General features: G+C 39.2%; 2 protein-coding genes across 2 annotated transcripts in view; both read right to left on the bottom strand.

Moving 5' to 3' along the window:
• The window catches only part of RNF20 (ring finger protein 20), a 1,863,764-nt gene that overhangs the window by 753,833 nt on the left and 1,087,197 nt on the right, over nucleotides 1–22,734 (bottom strand). The window lies entirely within an intron of this gene.
• The window catches only part of LOC122811886 (membrane-spanning 4-domains subfamily A member 8-like), a 191,700-nt gene that overhangs the window by 78,709 nt on the left and 90,257 nt on the right, over nucleotides 1–22,734 (bottom strand). The window contains exon 3 of the mRNA XM_044084027.1: nucleotides 14,262–14,420. Within this exon, the coding sequence (XP_043939962.1) occupies nucleotides 14,262–14,420 (159 nt within the window). The remainder of the gene's footprint in view (nucleotides 1–14,261; nucleotides 14,421–22,734) is intronic.

Raw genomic sequence — 22,734 nt, 5'->3', positions numbered from 1 at the left:
TGGAAGCAATCTTGTACACATTTTTTTACTGTCACAAGTAATTCTAAGACTTTATGGTAGTTTGCAACTCTAGTGACAGTATCACTTTATGTGAAATATATACATTTCTGAATTGCCTTACCATACTGTTTGCCCTCATTTGCATCCACCATTACCTTCATTTTAATAATGTTGCTCATTTTCATCTCATTATACTGCCATTTGCATATTATGCTGGCTGTAGTATTTCTCTGCCTTCTGTGACTACTCTCCGTGCATCCCTGAATTGTCCCCATCAGGCATACTGCCGCACTTCACACAAAACCAATAACTACAATGTGAAGTTTTTCTGAATACCATGGATATATACATTGGCATTACTTAAAGCTAATATTATGCAGATTTTTTACTTGTGTCATATCTAACTTATGCCTGGTGACAAGTCTGATTTAGAATGACATACATGCATACCTCTCAACCTGGAATCATTAAAAATCTGGACAAGGCCCATGAAAAATAGGTACAAATTTGTACGCTGAGTAACAAAATTTGCATACATAATTACATAACCCCACCCACTCCACTGGAATTGTGGGACAACTTTCAAATGCAAACTGAAGAACAGACAACCAAAATATGGTCTAGAGTCCCTCTGCAGCCATTTTAACATCTCATTACCTGGCTATTTCTCCCCATTTACCATAAACGCTAATGTTTGCATACTGCTTTACTTCTACAATGATTATTTGGATTTTATTTTTACATTTTATAGCACACTGCGCAAACACTAAGACATGTGCTAAACAAAGCAATACTGTCTCACAATGAAAACAGACTTGGCATTAAAACTTCTCTGCCCTTGAAACTCACATTCATTGAAACAGCATTGAAACCCATACCACATCCAAAGAAAATGATCTGGCCAGTGGTGGATTAAGATTTCCTTTGGGCTGTTTTCAAATCATAGGCCCCTTGCACACAAAAGAAACATACATGCGTTCTTTGATACACCTTCCTGACTTTATTAAATTATATTCCTTGAATAATACAGCACACGTGTTAGACTTAAGTTAGAGCACATTTTAATTTTATAGTTTGAACATTTTTCCAGTAGGCAATGAAACAAAATGCATGAACCAATAATGACAAAACTGCCCAGTTAAGAACATTTCCATCATAAAAGTGTAAATATATACATAGAATGACAGTAGTATAAGCCATAGGCATCTTTCACAGCTTCTTGCACTTATTTTAAATTTCAGTTTTTATTTGGGGGGGGGGCAAAAACCAGATATGCATTGTATTCATTACTTGTATCATTTTTAAAAGTTGCTAGAATAAAACATGTTACCACCATGCATTTAACTGCCAAGGCTTGAACCCAGGACCCTTTGGACTACAGTCAGAACAACATACCCTTATGCCAAATCTTCAGCTTCTTGAAAGACAGACTGAAACTTAAATGGCTAATATTTAGTGAATTTAGTTCTCACTTCTCACCATAGCTCTCAACGTCTTAGCACAAAAAACCCGGACAAAGCCAATAATGGGGGATTACAGCCCCAAAATAGGGACAAATTTCAAATACTTACCTGATCTTATAAACTTAGAGATTGCTAGAACAAAAGGTTTTGTGTTACCATTTATTTTCTGAAGAACATGTTCTGAAATTCAAATGCCTATCATTATTTAGTGAATTCAATCATTTATTGCTTTGCAACAAAAATCCCTAAAAAAACACAGATTTAATGAGGAACAGAACAAAATTATGAGGAATGAATTCACAAGTGATGGTGGCTAGGAAATTTAAGCTCTTTTTACCTTGTATCCAAGGTACAGGGTTTGAGCCTTTCTAGCCACCACCTCCATTCAATGGGGGCATTACACACCACACACAAGTTAGGTACCTAAAGGAAAGCTCCAGATATTGCCATTCAGAGAAGCAAGCTGTGCAGCAACTCCGCATTCTGTCCAGTACCCGTCTGGCTCACTCTGTAGTTGTAAAACCAATCCACAACTGGCAGTCCATTGAGCTTAAATCCATAACTGCAGAAACTCTTTGAAAACAGCAGTCCAAGTATTCAAACAGACACGCTCCAATTTTATTTTATGTTTATTAACCGGGGGTGTCTGAGCCATAAAGGCCCTTTTTCAGCAGAGGCCCGGGGAGAAAAGCTCCACAAAGAAAAATTACAGACACATTTAGTTATTTAGACATGATCAGTATACACACAAATTACAAGAGACATGTTTTTACAGTGGTATGCGGCACATAAACAGTTACAGTGGAGAGAACAAACAAAAAAATATTAATTTTAAAAATAAAGGTAATTAATAGAATTGTGGTGTACAGCTGAAATTTGGAACAAAGGTAGAATACATACATAGTACACAGGTACAGTACATACATTGTAGATTAGCCAGTGTTTGTGAGTAAGATTGAAAACTATTATCAAGTGTTCTAGATTTAGTATGTATATGTTATCCGCTTTCACTCGCCTGGGGAGCAATCATGGCACTGCCAACTTTGCTTGAGATGTTGCCCGATGAGGTCTTAAAAAAAGGCTTTGGATTATGCATTTTGAATGCTAGTAGGGACAGAGTTCCATTTTTTAGCCACTGAACTACTATATAGTGCATCTCCAAAGCTATTGTAGCTGTTTGTGACTTCTAGTAGTAGTTTGCTTGATGATCCAAGAGGCCTTTTGGCTGAGTGATGTTGTACTAGGTTTTTGAGGGAAAGACACTTATTGGGGAGGTAATAGATATAATGACAGAGGCAGAGCTGATTGTAGGTTAGGAGGTTGGGCAGTTCAAGCCAGTGGAGCGGTCTCAAAGCAGTACAGTGATGAGTTCTATATGAGCAATTTGCAGCAAAGTAGGCAATTCTGTTATAGAAGGCTTCCATTTTGCTTAGTTCAGTTTTGTTGAGATTAGTCAGAATGGGAGATGCCTAGAGTAGGGTGGATAGAAGTTGGGAGCGAGCAATGGCTGATCTTGTGTTGTTGGTAAGAAATGGTTTGATATGGTAGAGTGACCCCAGTTTGGCATGTACTTTTTTAATAGTTAAGTTGAGATGACTATCAAATTTTAGGTGGGAGTCTATGGTTATTCCCAATAGCTTAGCCTGTGCCACTGGAGCAATTGGAGTGGCATTTGTGGAGTAGACAGTGAATTGACTGTTAGTGTTTTTGTTAGAACTGGTTATAATCATAAGCTGAGTTTTCTTTGGATTGAGGATAAGTTGGGCTTTAGTAAGGTAGTTTTCAACGTCAGAGAATGCTAACTGAGTTGTTTGCAGGAGGGTGGGAATGTTTTGTGCAGCACAGATTAAGGTAGTGTCATCTGCATACTGAATTATAGATGCATGCTGTGTGGAGGTATGGAGGTCATTAGTGAAGTCTGTGAATAGTAGTGGTCCTAAGATAGAACCCTGTGGGACTCCTATAGTTATGGGCAGCTGAGGAGAGAGACAATTTTCCCATTTCACAGCTTGGTTCCTGTCAGTTAAGTAGCTTTGGAACCAGGTACGAGTGGAATTTGATAGATGATATTGGCTTAGTTTGTTTAGCAGGATTTGGTGTGAGACTGTGTCAAATGCTTTGGACATATCCAAAAAAAGAGTTGACACTTGTAGGCCTTCATTTTTGAGATGGTTTACTGTGTCTGAAGCAGAGGAGGGCTGTAGTGGTACTATGGGCAGGTCTGAAACCATGCTGAGTAGGTGACAGGATGTTGCTGTCTAGGAGATAGAAAAATGCATCCATACCCAGATGCTAAACTAAGATTTTGGTCGGGGGGGGAGAGTAAAGAAATGGGTCTATAGTTATTAAGTTCAGTGGAGGTCCCACCTTTATGTATGGGTGTAGCAAAGGATATTTTCCAGAGTTTGGGCACATAGTTTTCAACAATTGATCTGTTTATGAGAGTGGAGACTGGGATAGCAATAGTATCTGCTGTGAGTTTCAAGAAATAGCTGGGGAGTAGGTCGGCTGCTGTTGATGAGGTTTTTAGTTTGGAGAGCATGCTTTTGATTGAAGTGGTGGAAACTTTTTTGAGGGTAAAGCTTGTATTAGTGTTATTTGTGTTGGGGAGGTAGTGAGGAAGGAACTTTCCTGTGATACTAAGGATAGAATTGAGTTCACAAAGTGGGAGTTGAATTGTGTTTAGATGGGAACTTTAGTGTCAGGAGTGCTTGGTTTGGGGGTAGCCTTTTGGGTGGATTTTAGTAGCTGACACAGACATCTTCCAAAAGTGTCTCACTGAGACAGATACCTGGTATTTTTGCGGGTTGTGTTGGTATTTCGATTGTAATGTGCAGTAGGATTTTTTGTCCAGCCTAATGCATTTTTTTGCACGGTTGCGCAGTTCTTGGTACTTAGTTAGGCTTTGTGTTTCTTTGTTTTTTTGATAGTAAAGCCAGGCAGTGTCTCTGGAATTGAGGATTTGTTTGGTTTCTTTACTGAGCCAGGGGTTTGTAGAGGTTCTAACCTTGATTTTACGCAATGGAACGGCAGTGTCTAGGTGTTGTAGAAATGTTTTGTTGAAATATGCTACAGCCTGGTCAAGTGGGAGGGTTTTTAGGGGGGTCCAGTCACAGTTACAGAGTAAAGTGTTGAGGACCTCAGGAGAGAATTGTTTTGTGTTTCTAGTGGATATATAGTTATTTCTTAAGTGTTGTCTTCTTTGGATACAGTATCTAATGTTCTATTAAAAAACTTGCTAAGCTTGCTAAAAATCTACATCCCCTCTTTTTCCAATTGATGTGTGTGTTATAAATAAACTAAGGTTCTAACCCAAGGTTCATAGGTTTCATTAAGTTCATAGGTAGGTACTAGGCTACCTTCCCAAAGGCATTTATAAGCCTAGCCAGAATGTGTTGGCTTTCGCTGCCCCCCTTAGATTAATTCTCTGTGCCTCTGTCCAGCAGAGCCACTGAAGTAATCCCCAGGGCAAACTTGGTCTCCCATCCACTCATCAAGGTTTCTCTTGAAGACTGTTGGTGAGGAGCTCTGTCTAATGTAGATTGGAATCTTGTTCCAGAGCATGGGAAGTCTCTGGGACAGGAATCTATTCCTCCAGCATGTGCTATTTATTGTTGTGGTGAGGTTTAGATCTCTAGAGCGTGTGGCTCGAGGGGATATGGTTTTCTTTAGGTGGAGAATGTCCATCAGTTCAGGGTTGGACATGGCCTTGTATGTCAGGCAGAGAATCACCTCTGAGTAGGCGGTATGCAACTGAGTACAGCTGGAGTTTCTTCAGTCGAGCTGCCTAGGGCATCTGTTTGTGGCCAGTGATCCTCTTGGTGAGGTATTTCTGTGGTCTTTCCAGCTGTTGCAGGTGTCTTGTAAGGTACATCCAAAATGGGACATTGTACTCTATGATGGGTCTGATGAGTGATGTGTAGAGGGACACAATGACCTCTTTTGTTCCATTTTGCGATTAGGTGGGCCACATAGAAGGATTTTCTAATCACTTTGGCAAAGTGATTATCAAAGGAGAGATTACTATCTACTTGGGTCCCCAGATCCCTCATTATGTCTTCTGTATTTAGGGAGCTACCACTATGTGGTAGTTTGTGGGTACTTTGTTTTTTCCAAAGGGGATGACTATGCACTTTTTGGCATTTAGCTTCAGGCCATGGTTTTGATACCAGGTATCTGTCTCAGTGAGACACTTTTGGAAGATGTCTGTGTCAGCTAGAGAGTCAGTTATAGCCCCTAGTTTGCAGTAGTCTGTGAACTTGGTCAGCCATAGTCCTCCTGTGCTTGCCTGTACCTCTGAGAAGTATATGCCGAACAGGAGGGGTCCTAGGACTGAGCCCTGGGGAATGCCATTTGTAACCGGTTTAGAATCAGACCTAGCTGCCACTGTGCGGGAGCCAATTGGCAAGCCATCTCGTGACATAGGGGGTTATGTTCAGGCTGTTGAGCTTGTCTATAATACCAGAATGGGGAATGGTGTCAATGCAAGGTCTAGGTAGGCTGTGTGGACCACCTTTCCCTTGTCTATAGCCTTGGTAATTGTCTCAAAGAAGTCCACCAGGTTTAGGAGGCATGATCTGCCCTTAAAGCCGAACTGGGTAGGGTCCAGTGTTTGGTGGTTCCCAATGTCTCTGTTAATGAGATCCATGATGATGCGCTCCACAGCCTTGCAGACCAAGCTAGTCAGGCTTACAGGGCGATAGTTTCCAGGGTCTGTTGTGGCTCCACCTTTGTGGAGTAGAATAACTGTTGCTGTGCACCACTCTATGGGCATGTAGCCTGTGGAGAGGCTGAGTTTGAACAGTGTGTTTAGGTGAGGGGTTAGTTCATCTTTGAGCTAGTGTAGGATGCAGCCTGGGATACCGTCTGGTCCCATTGATGCTGTGTTTTTGGCTTTGGAGAGGACTGTTTTAACCTGAGTGTCTGTGATTTCAGGGGCACTACATTCTTCTGGTATGGTTATGGGCCCTTTTGGGGGTGAAGTTTGCAGTGAATCGGTTTGCCAGGATGTTGGCAATATCGGTCGGTTCAGTGTATTTTGTGCCATTCTGCACTAACTCTGAGCAGATCTGAGAATTGCCACTTCGATTCTTGACATAGCTAAAGAATGCCTTGTGGTTATTTTTGGAGTCCTTGTCAATTTTTCTTTCGAAGCTAGCCTTGGATGATTTTATGAGGGATCGTAGTTTCTTGCTGATACTGATCAGGTATATCTTCCCTTCTTGGGATTTTACTCTTTTCTGTACTAGTTTCCTCCTTCTATTGTATAGCTCTCTTATGGCAGGGGTCCACCAGACTGATTTCTTTTTCTTGGAGGAGTGAGTCTTGGTTTTGCTTGGGATAGTATGATCCATGCATTCTTGTAGGTGCCTGCAGAGTGCATTAGTAAAGGATTTTGCAGCTTGGGCAGAGTTATCCTTTAGCACGTGAAGTTTGCTTTTGAAAAGTTTATCACGGTGGTTTCTTTGAATGGAGGTGTGGGTGAAATGTGAATATCCAGAGTGATTAGTTTATGGTCAGATCTAGCCAACGAGGGGTTAACCTCTGTTGTGGAACACCGGTTGTCCATGCTGGTGCTGACCAGGTCCAATATGTTGTCACTTCTGGTGTGGGTGTTGACCAGTTGATCCAGGGCATTTGAGTTTATAAATTCTAGGAAATGTTGGGCAAGGGAGTTAGTACTTGAGTAGTTCTCCCAGTTAATGCTTGGGTAATTGAAATCACCCAATATCAGGGTGTTTGGTAGGACCTTTATGTTTTCCAGTGTTTCCAGAAAAGCAGAATGAGGCTCCTGGGATATGGTGGGTGATCCGTAGCAAGCTACAATTTGAATTGTAGTTCTGCCCATTGTTAGTGGCATGTGGATGGATCTCTGAAGCATCGTGCTGTGCCACTAACCTGGAGGTGTGAGTATCCTTGATGAATATGGATATGCCCCCACCTTTTGTATTTCGGTCTGGGTTTTGTGGCCGATATGTATAGTATGAATTGTAGCCTGGTAGTGCTGGGGTGCTCTTTGGAGCCTTAAACCAGGTTTTTGTTACTTCACATATATCAATTTTCTCCATACTGAGGAGTGACTCGAGTGCGTGCATTCTGAGGTTTAGACTTCTGGAATTTTTGTTACTTGTGTTATTTACGGTGGTGGGTTTGGGTTATTGACCACCAGCATCTTTACAACTTAGCAATGCAACCAAACTCATTTTTGTCCCACAGTTCCTTGGATGCTTACATAAGTGGGTATGTTAGTAAATAGGCAGTTAATGTGGGGGAAGGGAGTGGTAGTTAGGGATTAATTTACTTACTGTCGATCTCTATCCATCAGAGACATGGGGCCCACACTAGGGGGTGAATTTGCAAATTTCCATCCAATGATCAAGGTTTATTTTGAATAGGGTCAGGGATGAACTCTGCTTCACATAGTTGAAGCTTATTCCATAGTGTGGGACCCTTTGAGACACATCAGTCCCTCCAGCAGGTTTTATTTATGTCATAGATAAAGTTCAGGTCTTTGAATCTAATGTTTCTGGTGCTATTTGTGTAGTGGCTGTACAAGAGATCCATCAATGCTATTTCAAAGGACACCTTATATGCTAGGTGCAGACTGCCTCTCATTAACCTGTAGGAGTGTATGACAAGGCATTCATACCCTGGGTTCTCCAGGTGAGGAAACTTTGAGGGCATTCCATCTGTTGCAGGTGCCTGGTTGGATGCATGCACAATGGGGACTTTTACTCAATGATGGGTCTGATAAGGGCAGAGTAGAATGGTACTGTCTCCTTGCACCTGGTTGCCATACCCTTGCTTATGAGTTGAGCAACATAAAATGATGGTTTTACTACCTTGGCTATGTGTTCGTCAATTTTTTTTTTTTTATCAATAAAGTAGTTAGCTTGGGTGGACAATTTATCAAAAGGGCACTATAAAACTCAATGCAAAGAAATGAATTAATCTGTGGCTTTCACAGCAGTCATTTGCTTGCGTTAGACCCTCTTGTAGGATGTTGGTGTCATAGGGGGGAAATCTAGAATAGCTCCCAATTTACACTCATCTGCAAACTTGGTGAACTAGATATCGTTGACATTAGACATAAGAAATAGATGCCCAACACAGAGCCCTGGGGTACTCTGCTGGTGACCTGTCTCTTGATGGAGGTGATCTCACCAATTATGACTTCTTGGGTTGCATCTGTGAGCCTACATGCAAGACTCATTTAAGAGCTGAACATAAGCATTAGCTGGCATCTGAATGCAAAAAAGAGGTAGCTATTTTAGAGACATATTGTAACTTGTGTGGTGACAGTGGATTTAAATAGATGGTAGAAATAACACAGCAGTCTTGGTATTAGGCAATTACAGTTTAATAACTGATGTTTTGCCCATTCCGAGAATCTCATCCACTTATGGAGATGTATCATTTTTACCAGTTGGGCCTCAGCAACCTTTGCATTGGAGCATTTTTTAAAGATAAATGTAAAAAGCTTAAGACAGAATGTACAGTTTTTGTGAATGAAAGCTATTAAAACTGTACAAACAGCAATGTTTTCAGTAAGAATTATTATACATATTATAATACATTATAATGTACACAACCCCTGAATTGTATTTTTTTCTAAACTTTCACAAGCAAATTTTTATATCTTGAAAAGTATACAACCTAGACATATATTAGAACATTTATTTTGGAATATACAGATCAGAAAATAGTAAACTGTCACATAATGACATTTATTCCTGCATTAAAGAAAACAAAATTCAGAAAGACTCATAGAAGAGGATAGGAAAAACATATATGGAGATGGAAATGTGTTAAAAAGTACATGTGGCAAACAAATGGTTCAGAAAGACAAATATAAAGCTAATATGGTAGCATGATGCATAGAGATGGTAATAGTAATGTAGTAAATAATGAACAGTCATAAAGAACTTAATTTAAAGTTTTTGAAACTGCATAATACAACAGAAAAGTACAAAACACTTATTTACCCCCAAAGTGAGGGGATAAAAGTTGGAAAAAAAAGAGTCAGTTATAGGGGCAGCATTTTCTTGTATTAAAAATTGTAATATTCCAGGGACCTAAAATAGTAAATGGCAAATGATAGCCTAACATGTGCTGAAAATAGCCACTCCAGCAAAGTTCACTATAGAATAATTAAGACAATGGAACTTAACTGTTTTTCCATTACGATTCTATATGTACCATCAAAATGACAGTGCACTGTTACTGTTAAAGGTGCTGCCAGATACCAAGTGAGTTTTGCCATTGAACTAGCTACATTAAATCATAGAGCTGGGGATAAGTTAGACAAAAATGTTAAGTCCCTTATGCCATGTAGCCTAGATGAGGGAATACTTGCAGATGTTAAAAAGTATTGGAATATCACCCAAAGTATGACATTCCAATGGAGTAAGTATGAGACAATGATTGATGGACTTGTGTAATCTTGAAATAAATTTAAAGTATTAAAATATACTGATGCAGTACAAGTAAGATATTTTGCCTGCATGTTAGTCTGGAATCATTGCATTTTAGGCCTTTGTAAAAGCATTGGACTTAACTTATAAACCTCAAATAGAATGAAACAATCCATACAGTATCTAAAGAGCATACTGTGCAGTCCACATATATACTGAAAGCCCATCATGGTATGCAACACTGTTGTCCACATACTTGATTGCTTGCATCTGTACTGTCCATGAATGCACTGTGCAGTATTGTAGTTTAGTATCAACAGTTGACAGGACTGGGACTTCTAAGATGGCTGCACACTGAACAACAGCTTAATTTCAGCTCTCACTGTGAAATCATATTGAGAAATAATGGCCAATGATACAGTCATCTGGGGTAAAATTTAGTTTCTAGCTGGTAAGTACACAGATTAGATGCCAGCAGTTAAGAAAATGTAGAGACTCAGAAAGAAAATCAACCAAAATGGAAAAAACTAGGACTGGGAAGAATCCTGCAGCTGTTGAGCAAAATGCAGTTCAAGCTGTAGTTTTAGTACTAGAAATGGCTTCCAGTAATTTACATGAAAAAATATTCAGAGGTGATTAAAATAAATAAAAGTCAAAGAACAAAGGCTGAACAAAAACAGAAGACCTAGCTACTCAGATAAACTCATAAAACCGTAAAAATCAGAGCTCTTTTCAAAAAATCGTAGTGTTAGAAGACAGAGAAAAAAAAACAAAAAATCCAAAAAGGATTTTTCTTCACATCATAAAAACTGGAATGGACAGATTAATATTTTATGAAAGCCCAGATAAGCAATGGGACTGGCATTCCACAAAGGATTTATTAACAGAAAAGGGAACATCAAGTATATATGCCAAACCAAAACCATCAAGTATATATGCCAAACCATCAAGTATATATGCCAAACCTGACTATGAGAAAGCAGCCAAAACCTACATTAGCTACATTAGTAAAGATGCAATCATACCAGCAGAAAGTTGATCCAGACAAAAGTGTAGCAAAAGGGAAAATCATTAAAACTGGAGACAGCAGTGTGCTTGTGGAAAATGATTATTCACTGCACACCAGATAGAAGAGAAGAAAATTTATCCCAGCGATCACGGAATGTTGAGATGCAGGTATGAAATTCAAACTGCTATATGCAGCTCTTCTGAATAGTTTTTTTTCCTTTTGGAACAAATATATATTTTTGATACAGAACAGGCCAAGGAAGAAAAAAAATTAACCCAGCAAAAATACTTTGCCAATGAAACCTTTTCCAATGTTCCAAAGGAAAATTCTTGAGAGACAGAAAAAAGCACAGGAGTTGGCTAGAAGAATCGGGAGGAACTTGGAAATGAGAGAGTCTAGGACATAGGGAGATGGAAATGTTAAAGAAGACCATCAACACTGAAATTAGTGAATAATGGGTGGACAAAAGCATTACTCTTATTTGTATAATATGGCTTTGCAAGAAAGAGTGGCTGAGAAAGTTTGGACTTCTGTTGACTTTGTTAAACTTGTGGGTAAAGCATATATCCCACTTTATGCAATTACTGCTTAGGTCACTGAAGGAAGAAAAGGCAGAAATTGTTTTACTTACAGTTGCTCTTAGTTTTTGTATAAAAATGTTAGGATTTTATTATATAAATTGCATTTAATACAGTAAAGCAATTTATAATGTGCAGATATGCACATTATAAATGTGCAGATATGCATTTTTTTTTTAATTGGGGGTCTTTTCAATGACTGTTGTATGTGTTAGAGATTAAGGCAAACAAGCACTGTTTTAGTTGTAAAATATGTATATTTTTCAGTATAACAAGAGAAGAAAGGCTGGACAAGAACAAGCTTAAGTGACTATGCTGTGATCTTTGGTGATTGGGGCGTGGTGAGGTACAAAAGTACACCAATTAACTATATGTAGAATTAAAAGGCCTTGGTCTGATTCCAAGCCAATTCAGCATGTTATTTTTGACTATGAACCTATAAATTCACCTCTGGTTTAGCTCCAATATCTGATAGAGGTTGATATCAAGTAAATTTGTCTCCAACTAACATACCCCCCACATAACCCTTAGCTACCTCCTTATCAACATACCTCTGCCATATAGACATCCAAGGTACTCTGGGAAAAACTGGTCTGGGATGTATGGTTAGGCTTATAAAGACCTTGCTGGTCATTAGCCTATTATAAACCAATGGACCCAAGATAATTCCCTTGTTTTTACAAGGATGTCTAGATTAATGCCCTTGGCTTAGCCTGAAAACCATGAAAAAATGCCAAGTTTCTTGCATCTGCTTCTACAAAGATATTATCTTTTTTCTTCATTAGCAGGTCTCAGTAGGAGATGAGAAGTCTGCAGCTGAAGGCAGTTGGTAAGGGGATTTTGAGTGAAGCTTACAGAGATACATTTGCAAAGCTGTTAGACATTTTTCTCATTGCTGACTACGGTATCTGCTGGTTCAAGCAATTAATCTTTTTGTCGATCAGCTGTAGGATTCTTCCCAGTCAGTCAGTGTTCTCTTCTTTTCTACTGGAGGTTTCTTTCAGGATCTCCAAGTTTCTTCTTTGCTGGTATCCAGGCAGTGTACTTAGTGAGTTTTACTAAAACATTCAGAATTACTGGACCTTATCATTTTTTTAAGCACTGGGAGAGCTGAAATTAAACTGCCAAGTGTGTGTAGCCAACTTGGAAATTCCTGGTTCAAATGATCTGGAGAGTTCTGAGCATTATTTGCTGAGGGAAATGTAAAATTTAAAAGGTACAATGGCAAGCAGTTCAGTGAGAAATAGTTTGATGTTATGGTAAACGAATAAGAGATAGTAGCTTTCCAGCAGCCTTAAAACTTTAATGTGCTTAATGGTATCTGTAAATAAAACTAAATTGTGTGCTGTTCTAAGTGCACTTTTTCTTAGTGCTAACAGTTAATGTTTTCTGAAAGCATACAAACGGTTTCATATCTGGGAGGGGACTAGAGACAAGAAAAAGAACAGACAGCAATCAGTGTAATAGAAATATAGGCTGTGACATGTGCTTTAGCATAGGTAACCTTAAGTTTAGATTAGGAATGCCCATGGGTACAACTGTCAAACTGGGGCAATTGTACCTACTTGGAAGGTTAAACTTAACTTGCTGAAAGTGTACATAAATGTGTGTTTTTCTATACTAGGGGCTGGGATGTTCAGAAAATATATTTAGTTTTTTGTTGTTGCTGTTTGAGGGTTTTCAAAGCAAAAAATGTTGAGAAGTGTATCATAGGTTCAAATGGAGATAAGAATTGTATAAAAGATCACCCTGCAGAAATTTATTCTGTACACAGAAGAGTTGGAAATATATTTTCAAAAAATGTCATATAATAGGGGGTAACAATAGCTTTTTATCATAATGGCTACACTATCCATATTATCTTGGAATGCAAATGGCCTTGCAGGTATAGACAAAAAGGAAAGAGTGCGGAATAATATTAAGAAATGTAGTGTGCAAAAAGTAGTTATGCAGGAGATAATTTGTCAGATTCACATGCTCATTTCTTTCAAAGAAAGGATTTCAGGATGGATATTCAGCAAAATATCTGGTGAAAAGGGGAATATTGATTGTTAGACGGGATCAGCTGCAGACTACAAAAAAACATGGCAATCCACTACCAAACTGCTTCACTCCCTCTAATGCATCATCAGTAGGATGAACTAGATGACATGAACTCAGGAAATAATTGGACAGCTGCACAGCAGATGCAGTAAAGAGAAACAGTTTATTAAAACTTACTATAGGTCCACTGAAGTAACTAAAGTACAAACTGCACATTTTTGAATAAAAAGCCCACTTTACAAGATGAAGACAATTATAGAAAAATACATTAAAAAAGCTTTGCATTTGATTTTTTAACTAATCAAGAAGAAAATTAAATCTAAATTGGTAAGATGTTACATTTAAAATTAGAAATTTAATTTTAGTAGCACAAGTTGAGTGGAAAGATTAAAGTAGTATGTGTGTTTAAGGGATATCCAAGAAAATGTGTTCCAGATAAATGTTTTGCACAGAAAATGTGCTCCAAATAAATGTTTTGCACAATACTATTAAGCTTCTTGGAATCCATTTACCTGCAGGCTAAAGATAACTTGAACTGAGTTGAGAAGGTTGATGCTTTAGTTTGAAAGAAGGTGCTTATTGTTTGAGAAACCACAAACTAGTAAATTAAATGAGAGCATACATGCTGATGTGTTCAAACATACATTTCTGTACAGGGGAAATTTGTGCATCACTGAACATAGCCATTTCATCTCATATAATTTCTATTTCTGCCATCATCCTCAAAAATATAATTTGTACTGTTTTTACTTACATATCGATCAGACCAATAGGAGTAGGAGTAGAAGTAGCTGTCGTCGTTGCAATAAGGATAGTAGCAAGGAATGTAGATTGCTGCATCAACAATAAGAAGAATTACTGCCACAAAAGCTACCACGGAGCTCACCACATTCATTACTAGTGTTTTCTTGGCCTACAAACAGAAAAAAATATGTTGGATGAATTACAACAATGGTAGACTGCAAAATAAGCCTCTACAGTAAAAATGGCAATTTATCTGTCTTTTTTATCAAAAATGCCACATTAGCATTATCAGCAAATAGAATCTGCTAAAGATAAGATAATCAGTACAATTCCAGCTGTTTGTTAATGAGATCAGTTTATATAGCACTTCAGTATTTTTGCATTATTTTTCAGAAAATGTGTTAAGTCTAACTTTCTTCCTCCAAACATGTGAAAGGGAAATATTAGATTGACACCATCACTGGCAAGAGAATTTCTAGCCAGTCAAACTGAAGTGTGCAACAAACAGCCACTGAAGACAGACAACCAATGAAAAACGCAATAGGCCATTACAAAAATAAATAAAATTAAGTGGTAGAATGAAGGTAAGCAAAGTAACTTCAAAGATACAGTCACTTGATTCTAAAAGAAACGGGTACTAATTCCAGAAGCTAGGCAAGGTAAAAGACTGTATAACATCAAAATGAGGGGATGCTTGCAGCACAGGGGGAGTGAACTGAGTAAAGTTTAATGAATTACATGAAAGAAATAAAATATCAAGAAGGTGATGGGCAGGGCCAAAGACATAGAACCAAATGACAAGGGGGCAATAAATGGAAACAAGCCATTCCATATTTAGGAGAAAACTGCAGGGTTATGTGGGTAGGTACAGGTGATTATAGAGGTTAAGAATTCTGAAGAAACTGGGGACAGAGTAACCCAAGACAGAACACACTGGAGGGTTAACAATCCAGACAGGTAAGTCACAGCCAGAGTCAGGGTAATCCACAAGCAAAACTGCATTATCAAAATTACACATTCATGAAATGTACTACAAATATGTTATAAAATTCACTGCTCTGCTTCCATAACCATAACTGCATGCTGCTGTATTAATAATCTGTAGGGGATAGCTTGCTTACTTGCATCCATCAGTCAATCAGGATGTAAATGCAAGTAAATAATCATTTTGAATTTAAGTCATGTAATTGTCAAATCTAATTAAAATACTGTCAGAGGTGCATGAAAGCTATTGAAAATATAATTATTTCCTTAATGTTGCATGACTCATACCCATTTAGTTATTACCTTAAAGCACTGACCGTGATATTACTTTGACTGTGCAGTCAATGATTTGTGAATTGTTTTGGATTCTGGTTGTACTCTACTAGTCTCATCTCTTCCTTTCCCTCTCTGGACTATTTACAGACTAAACTAATATTTTAGATGTTAAAGAAAGGAAATGGCAACTTAATTATCAGGGTTAAGTCATGGTTTGAGACCCAAACCCACCAAACTGAGTTCTCCTCTGTGAACTCTTGGTGTACTAAAAATGGCCCAAATTATTTAGCACAGCTAATTGCCAAATGAATATCATCAAGCTCATTAGAGTGACTCACTTCCTTATTTTCAGCGCAGCATTGATCAGGCCAATTATCTTTGAGTACATCACCCCCTTCGAGATGCATCTTACTATCCATATTAAACATTTAGAAAGACCCCAAAAGGTTCTCAACCAAAGTGATCACAATTCTAAAATCCCTGAGCTAGCAAGAGTGACTGGAAATGCTCTTAAGTTAGTATCTTACAGACTATTGTATGGAGATTTCTGTCTTACTGCATTATTAGAGACCCAGCCGTCACATATCTCCTGTATTACCTAAAGTCCATTATCTCCAAACATACTAGAACCAGGGACTTAACTCTTACCCAACAAATAAACAAAACATGGTAGAAGAATAGGCTTATAACCCAGTGTCCCCTAAACCCCTACAATATGTTTCCTCTGCATGTTAAGCAGTGTGATATAAAACACAACCTAGACAACTGGATGAGTGGTCAATAATTTATTCCAGGATTGACTGGTATGCCCCACCTGGACAATGGAAGTGCAGCCTGATGGAGGGTACTAACAAGGCATGACTGGTAATATGACTCTGTGGCCTTGGACTATGAAATAATGGAAAAGTAACGTCAAAGTTTTCTGTTGAAAATTAAAATATAATCACAAGTCTTTTTAAATGTTAGAAGTTTCAATCTTCTGGACAGAAATCCTAGTGTAATGAATGCAGATTGGTCTAAGATCACCACTGTGAATAATTGGTTGGAAAACTTGGATCACAATTAAAAGGAAACAGTAGTTTTTATATCCAGCCAAGAATATCTTACTGTCAAACAGCAAATGAAACATACAGATAAATTAGTTTCTAAATATAAAACAATATAGATGGAGTGTTCAGCTCCAGCATGTCCTTAACGGAATAAGATTATGGAAGTTTCCCCATTGTGTAGAGGAACACACCCTGTTCCACATGGAATTAATTGAATTGTTTGACAAGACAGGTCTGGCATTAGCAAATCTGGTCATGAAAAAGAAAAAATGACCAGCAAACGAGTGCATTAAAGCATGCTATATCATCTTTATTACCTCCATTACTGGTGATTTATTATTTTTTCAACATCAGAATAATTTAGAGTATATGACAGAGTGGAGCCCAGGATGGTTTCTGTAAAGAAAATGAAAAAAGGACAAAAAAATTAAAATGGGATGGCACTGACTACTTAAATAAGGCAGTCTACCTGAGGCTACAAAGTTACAATCATCGATCGACTAGATATTCTGTACAGAAGCGGAATAAGGACCAAAAAATGTGTCCAACAATCCCCGGGATTCATGAAGCTCAGAGCAAGGACTGTTTTAGCCTTGCATCAAGTGTCCTCATTAGATGATACAGCAGCGCCGTATGAATATTCATGAGGGCACGCCGCCGCACCCTCGATGTGCACAGGAAACGTGTGCGAGTGCAGGAGGCGTGTATAAGTGCTCTAGAGAGGTGTAAACATGCCCCGACAGTTGCACAACCTACTATGCTTACTATTAGAGCCCGCCTCTAATAGTAAGCCAGTAATTCAGTGTCCGTGGATACCGAAATGTATGCTAAGCATACAAGAGTGTCCACGAACACTGAAATAAGATTGAAGTAGTAAACATACAAGCAGGTAGAGGAATGTTGAGCCCTGTCCCAAGAACTTTCACAATTAGATTCCCCGTGTCCCCTATTTTACATTTGTATTGCTGCAATATCGAAAGTGTAAGCAAAGCGAAGCATGTTTGTGCGTCGCTGCCCTCTGCTGAGCATAGCTTACACATCAAACTCATTAAAATAGAGAAAAACATGCGGAATCAACATAAACATCAATAGTGTAGTGGGTAGAGCATCCACCTAACGAATAGGCATTCACGGTTTGAGTCCAACTATAGCACATAATATTTTCCATGTGGAATGAATGCCGTTTTAAAAACTGACATAATATGTAAATGTGAACTGGAGTATCGCATGAGATGTTTAACTAAATTTCATTCAATCAAAGTGGTACTGTCATAACGAATAAGGCACTAGTAAGCAGGTGTAAGCACAAATAAGCAGCAGTAAACATATATAAGTACTAGTAAGCAAGTCTGAGTGTGCTTGTGTGGGTGTAAGCAATGCCCCAGCATAGCAAATGTATACAAGTATGTACATATATATATATATATATATATATATATATATATATATATATGAAGAATGAACGTTGTAACAATAAAGCATACAAAAGGAATGTGAAGGGAATCAACAGCAACTCCAGTATTATATAGTGCTGTCAGCATATGTCATATCAAGCTGGGCAGGAGTGAGCAAAGCACTGCTACTCACACCACAGGCAGGATATTACCAGTGGGAGTAACATTGTCGATCTGCTAAGTCTACTTTACAAACAATCAGAGGGTAGTCCCTGGTGGGTCTACCCAAAGATAGATAGGATGATTGCACCTCCAACCATTACACAAGCAAGGGCAGGTATATTCAAGGACTAAATGGTGGAGAGTCTGACAATACATGGGTTGCGACAACATACGTGTAGGGCCCCTACCGCTCAGGAGAGGGCAATGTGTGGAGGTGTGTCATGGCTGCGATAGCAACTGGACAATGGATGGTATGCATGTATGTCAAACTTGGGTGGGGTGGAGGAACTCTGGGTATGAAATTATGGCTCCAGGTGCATCAGGGTTGGATGGACCGGTTCTAATTGGACCGCCTTGTGGAGGTCAGCGAGTTCGTTAGAAGTATATATGCATACACACATGCATACATCTGTATGTAGAAGTACATTGCCTGTAACACATCAATTCCTTTTGCAGACGTAAATAACATGAAAGTACCCTTACAAACATTGACAGTAGATAGAATAATAGGTTGTGCATAAGAGGGAAGGGACAAATCTGCTAAAATGCAGAAGTGTGTACAATGTCCGAAGTCAGTGCTGTGCTCAAAAAATCAAATGTGAGGACTTTCTCATACATGGAATCATTCCTGTGATCTGCCTGCTACGGCAACGCCAATTATTAAACCGGTCTAATTGTAAAATAATTATGCCAAACTCGTACATAATTAGCTCACATGTGCAACATGTGCGTTACCACATAGTCATACTTATTAATTTATTGTAGTGTTATGTTAATGGGAGTAAGGATGTAATAAAGTATAGAGTCTAATCTTGAAATAAAGATGTGTGTCCCATGTGGGACAACCCAAAAATTGCGAATAGTGTCCTATTGTTTGCTCATGTCACCAAAGTTTGTGGACTAAAAGTTTGGGATTTCTGAGGATACGTTGAGTGAGTCAACCCATGGGATGGGTCTACAGCAGTAGGGAGTGGCCAATGTGTAGTGGTGTGGATACACCGTGTATCCAACTGGAGAATGGATGACTGCTGTGTTAGTGAAGTGTTGGGGTGGGTGTTTGGGGAACTAGGAGTCATGGGTATATGGGTATATATGCAAATGAAGCAGCACAGCAATAGTGTATTGGTTAGAGCATCCACCTAACAAACAGACATTACCGTTCTGAATCCCACAGCAGCACATACCATTTTCCATCGGTAATCTGTATACGAACATATTTTGACATCTGTCCACTGTATAACCTGCATAATAACAATTAAAATGAACTGGAGCGAAGTGTTAGTGTCATAATGAATAAGGCACTAGTAAGCAGGTTTAAGCATATATAAACATCAGTAAGCATGTGTAAGTGCATTTGCGCTGGGTATACAGTGCTTTACAGACACACACACATATATATGGTTGCAGACATATACATATATATATATATATATATATATATGGGTGTGTGTGTGTGTGTGTGTGTGTGTGTGTGTGTGTGTGTGCGCATAGATATACACAGATATACAGATATGATAGGAAACAGCACACAAGAATGACATATGTTCACAGGCTAAGCCAATGGAAGTGAGGGGCCCAAGCAAAAAACATGAAACACGTAGCATGACCTTCCATCCCCCCCAGCCGGATACAGGAAACATACACACAAACTCGCAAACAATGTAAATAGTCCACTGCTCCCCAGACCACAGGCAGGATACAACCTGGGGGGGTACACAGTGCACCCGTGAAATCTAATCTTGGAACACAGAAGAGCGTCCCTTGCAGGATGCCCCAAAAATTGACATATAACCAAAAGGAAGGTGATATACCGACTATTTTGTCTGGGGTGTGTACATACCCGGAATACAAGGGTGGGAAAACCTGATGATCCATGGGTCGAGACAATGTATGACATGGGTCCCGTGAAGTGGAGAGTGGGCAGCTTGTAGTGGTGTGTTCAGACCCGACCAGGACCCAGAGAAAGGATGGGTGCTGTAGAGGAGGTGCGGGTGGGGGAACTATGGGTAGCTAGTTATGGGTCTAGGTGTGCAGGTGTTGGCTGATGTGGGTCTATATGGACAGCCCCAGGGATGTAAGCAAAAGTGTTCATTGGGCAGAGGCATCGCCCAAGGAGCAGGAACACCTGCTATGAGTCCCACTGCAGCAAAGTGTAATCTACATGGCAAGGAACAGACTAACCAGATGTAGATGTATATATGTAGAGGTATGTGTGTGCATATCTACCCATAGAGACATAGAGATATACCTCTTTCCCTAAGTAGTACAAATGTATACATACAGAGACAGAATACATATACATACCCACATACAGATATATAGATATGCAGACACCCACAGACCCATATATCATTACATATATATATATATATATATATATATATATATATATATATATATATATATATATATATATATATATATATACATACATACATACAGAGAGAGAGAGAGAGAGAAAACAATATATAAATATATATATGTATGCAAACATATACAGATATATCTGTATATAGTAATGTATGTATATATATATATATATATATATATATATATATATATATATATATATATATATATGTGTGTGTGTGTGTGTGTGTGTGTGTCTGTAAATATAGACATGTATATAGCTAGGATAGGATACAGCAGTTACGAATTACATATGTTCACAGGCCGTGCATATGGGGGTGAGGGGTCCAATCAATAAACGTGTAACAAGTAGCATCACCCCCCCCCCAGCTAGACCGGTGAGACATACAGACACACAATAAAAGTAAACACCACTGCTTTCCAGACCACAGACAGGATACTACCAGTGGGAGAGACCTGCCATGTCTAATCTTGAAACAAAGACATCAATGTCCCTTGTGGGACACCCTAAAAATTACTGATCATTGGAGTCACTTCCTGTCATGAGTCATCAAACCAGGCTGTCGATGTACATGGATCAGTAGGTTGTGCAAGCCTGATATCACATGGGTCGACACAACATACTTCATGGCTCCCGACATGTGGAGAGTGGGCAGTGTGTAGTGGTGTGGTTAGACCCCACCTGCACCCACAGTGAGGATGAGTGCTCTTGAGGAGGGGCAGGTGGGGGAACTATGGGTATGCAATTATGGGCCTAGGTGTGCAGGCGTTGGCTGGCTCAGTCGTATTAGGACCACCCCGGGATGGGCAGAGCTTACGCCCATACCTCTCAACCCCTAAGAGCAAATCCACTGGACAGGACATAAACCATTGGGGGACAAATAGGGACATACCTCTCAACTGCCCCTGATTTCCAGGGACGTCCCTGATTTTAACTCCAATTCAAACTCTGTCCCTCTTAATCCCTCCTAAAACAAGTGAATATTGGAAGAAAGGTGGTGAATTACACGTAATGAATAATGACAATAATTACGAGTTATAAACTTCTTTGTACCTCAGAAAATGTGTATTAATTCATATGCTCTGAGTCTGTCAATGTTTCAAGTTAATAGAACTTATTTTAGATGTGTCCCTGATTGTCCCTGATGTTGACATGACTTGTCCCTGATTCAGTTGATATTTGTCCCCAATCGTTTGAGAGGTCTGATAAGGAAAGAAAGCACATATTCCACTTACAACCTTAGAAAGAGGATAGAATAATTGGTATAGCATGACTCAGTTGAAGGATGTGGGTTCCAAAACCCAATTACTTGTCTGTATTTAATGGTGTCAGTTCCCAGTTATTATTCAGACAGGTGCAGATTGTAAGAGGAACACACCAATAGTATGAAGCAAACTCTGGGCAGGCCACGTATTCCGTACAGTCGACCGGCATGCTTACGCCTAACGGGCAGCCACTCCTGATACTGTAGGCATGTAATCCGATGTAATAGGCGTAACAAGGCAATATCATAGTTCTCACTCCTACCCAGGGGTGTGAGTGTCAGATGCAAACACCAAATGCAGTGCATTGGCAATTGCAGGAGCAAGCGGGTGTATGCCTGTTTGGGTGCCGGTATGCGAGTATCACACTGGTGAAGCAATGTAGAGGCTAACTGAGTGTAAGAAAGTGTAACCCGAGGTTTGCATTGCTTAGCTCCATGCAAACCCATGCACACCTGCTCACAACTGCTTTAAAGTGCCTTAATCACTCTGTACCCAACAGCTCGTGTTTTGGCCAGCAACAAAATAACCAGCCTCTGCAAGGCTAGAATGCAGGACCCTGTACTTGTGTATAGTATGAATAGGTATGGCTAAATATCACTGTACTTCTCTGACAGCTGCAGATGAGTGTGCTGTGAACCAGCAAGCCTATGATGCTAGGCTGCAAACGATGCTTCGTGAGGCAGGTTAGTAAATAGCCTGCATGTACTGTCATAACAAATAAATGTAAGAGCCTCAGAAAGTGTTGTACCAGTATACAGAATTGTGTAATATGCTGCGAATAAAGGTGTAACCCTTGCATTGCTTCTGTTTACTCTGCAGTCATATGTTGTTGCACTGTTGCAGTTATTAAATAGTACTGTTGTAGTAAGCAGTGTTACCCACACTGTGGTATGCAGATAAAATGTGTATGAAGTGCTGTATA

This window comes from Protopterus annectens, chromosome 9.part0 (assembly GCF_019279795.1).
Source record: "Protopterus annectens isolate FY-2018-M chromosome 9.part0, PAN1.0, whole genome shotgun sequence".
In the NCBI taxonomy this organism is placed as follows: Eukaryota; Metazoa; Chordata; order Ceratodontiformes; family Protopteridae; genus Protopterus; species Protopterus annectens.
The sequence above is the reverse complement of the archived record's forward strand: the minus strand, read 5'-3'. Positions and strand labels throughout refer to the sequence as shown.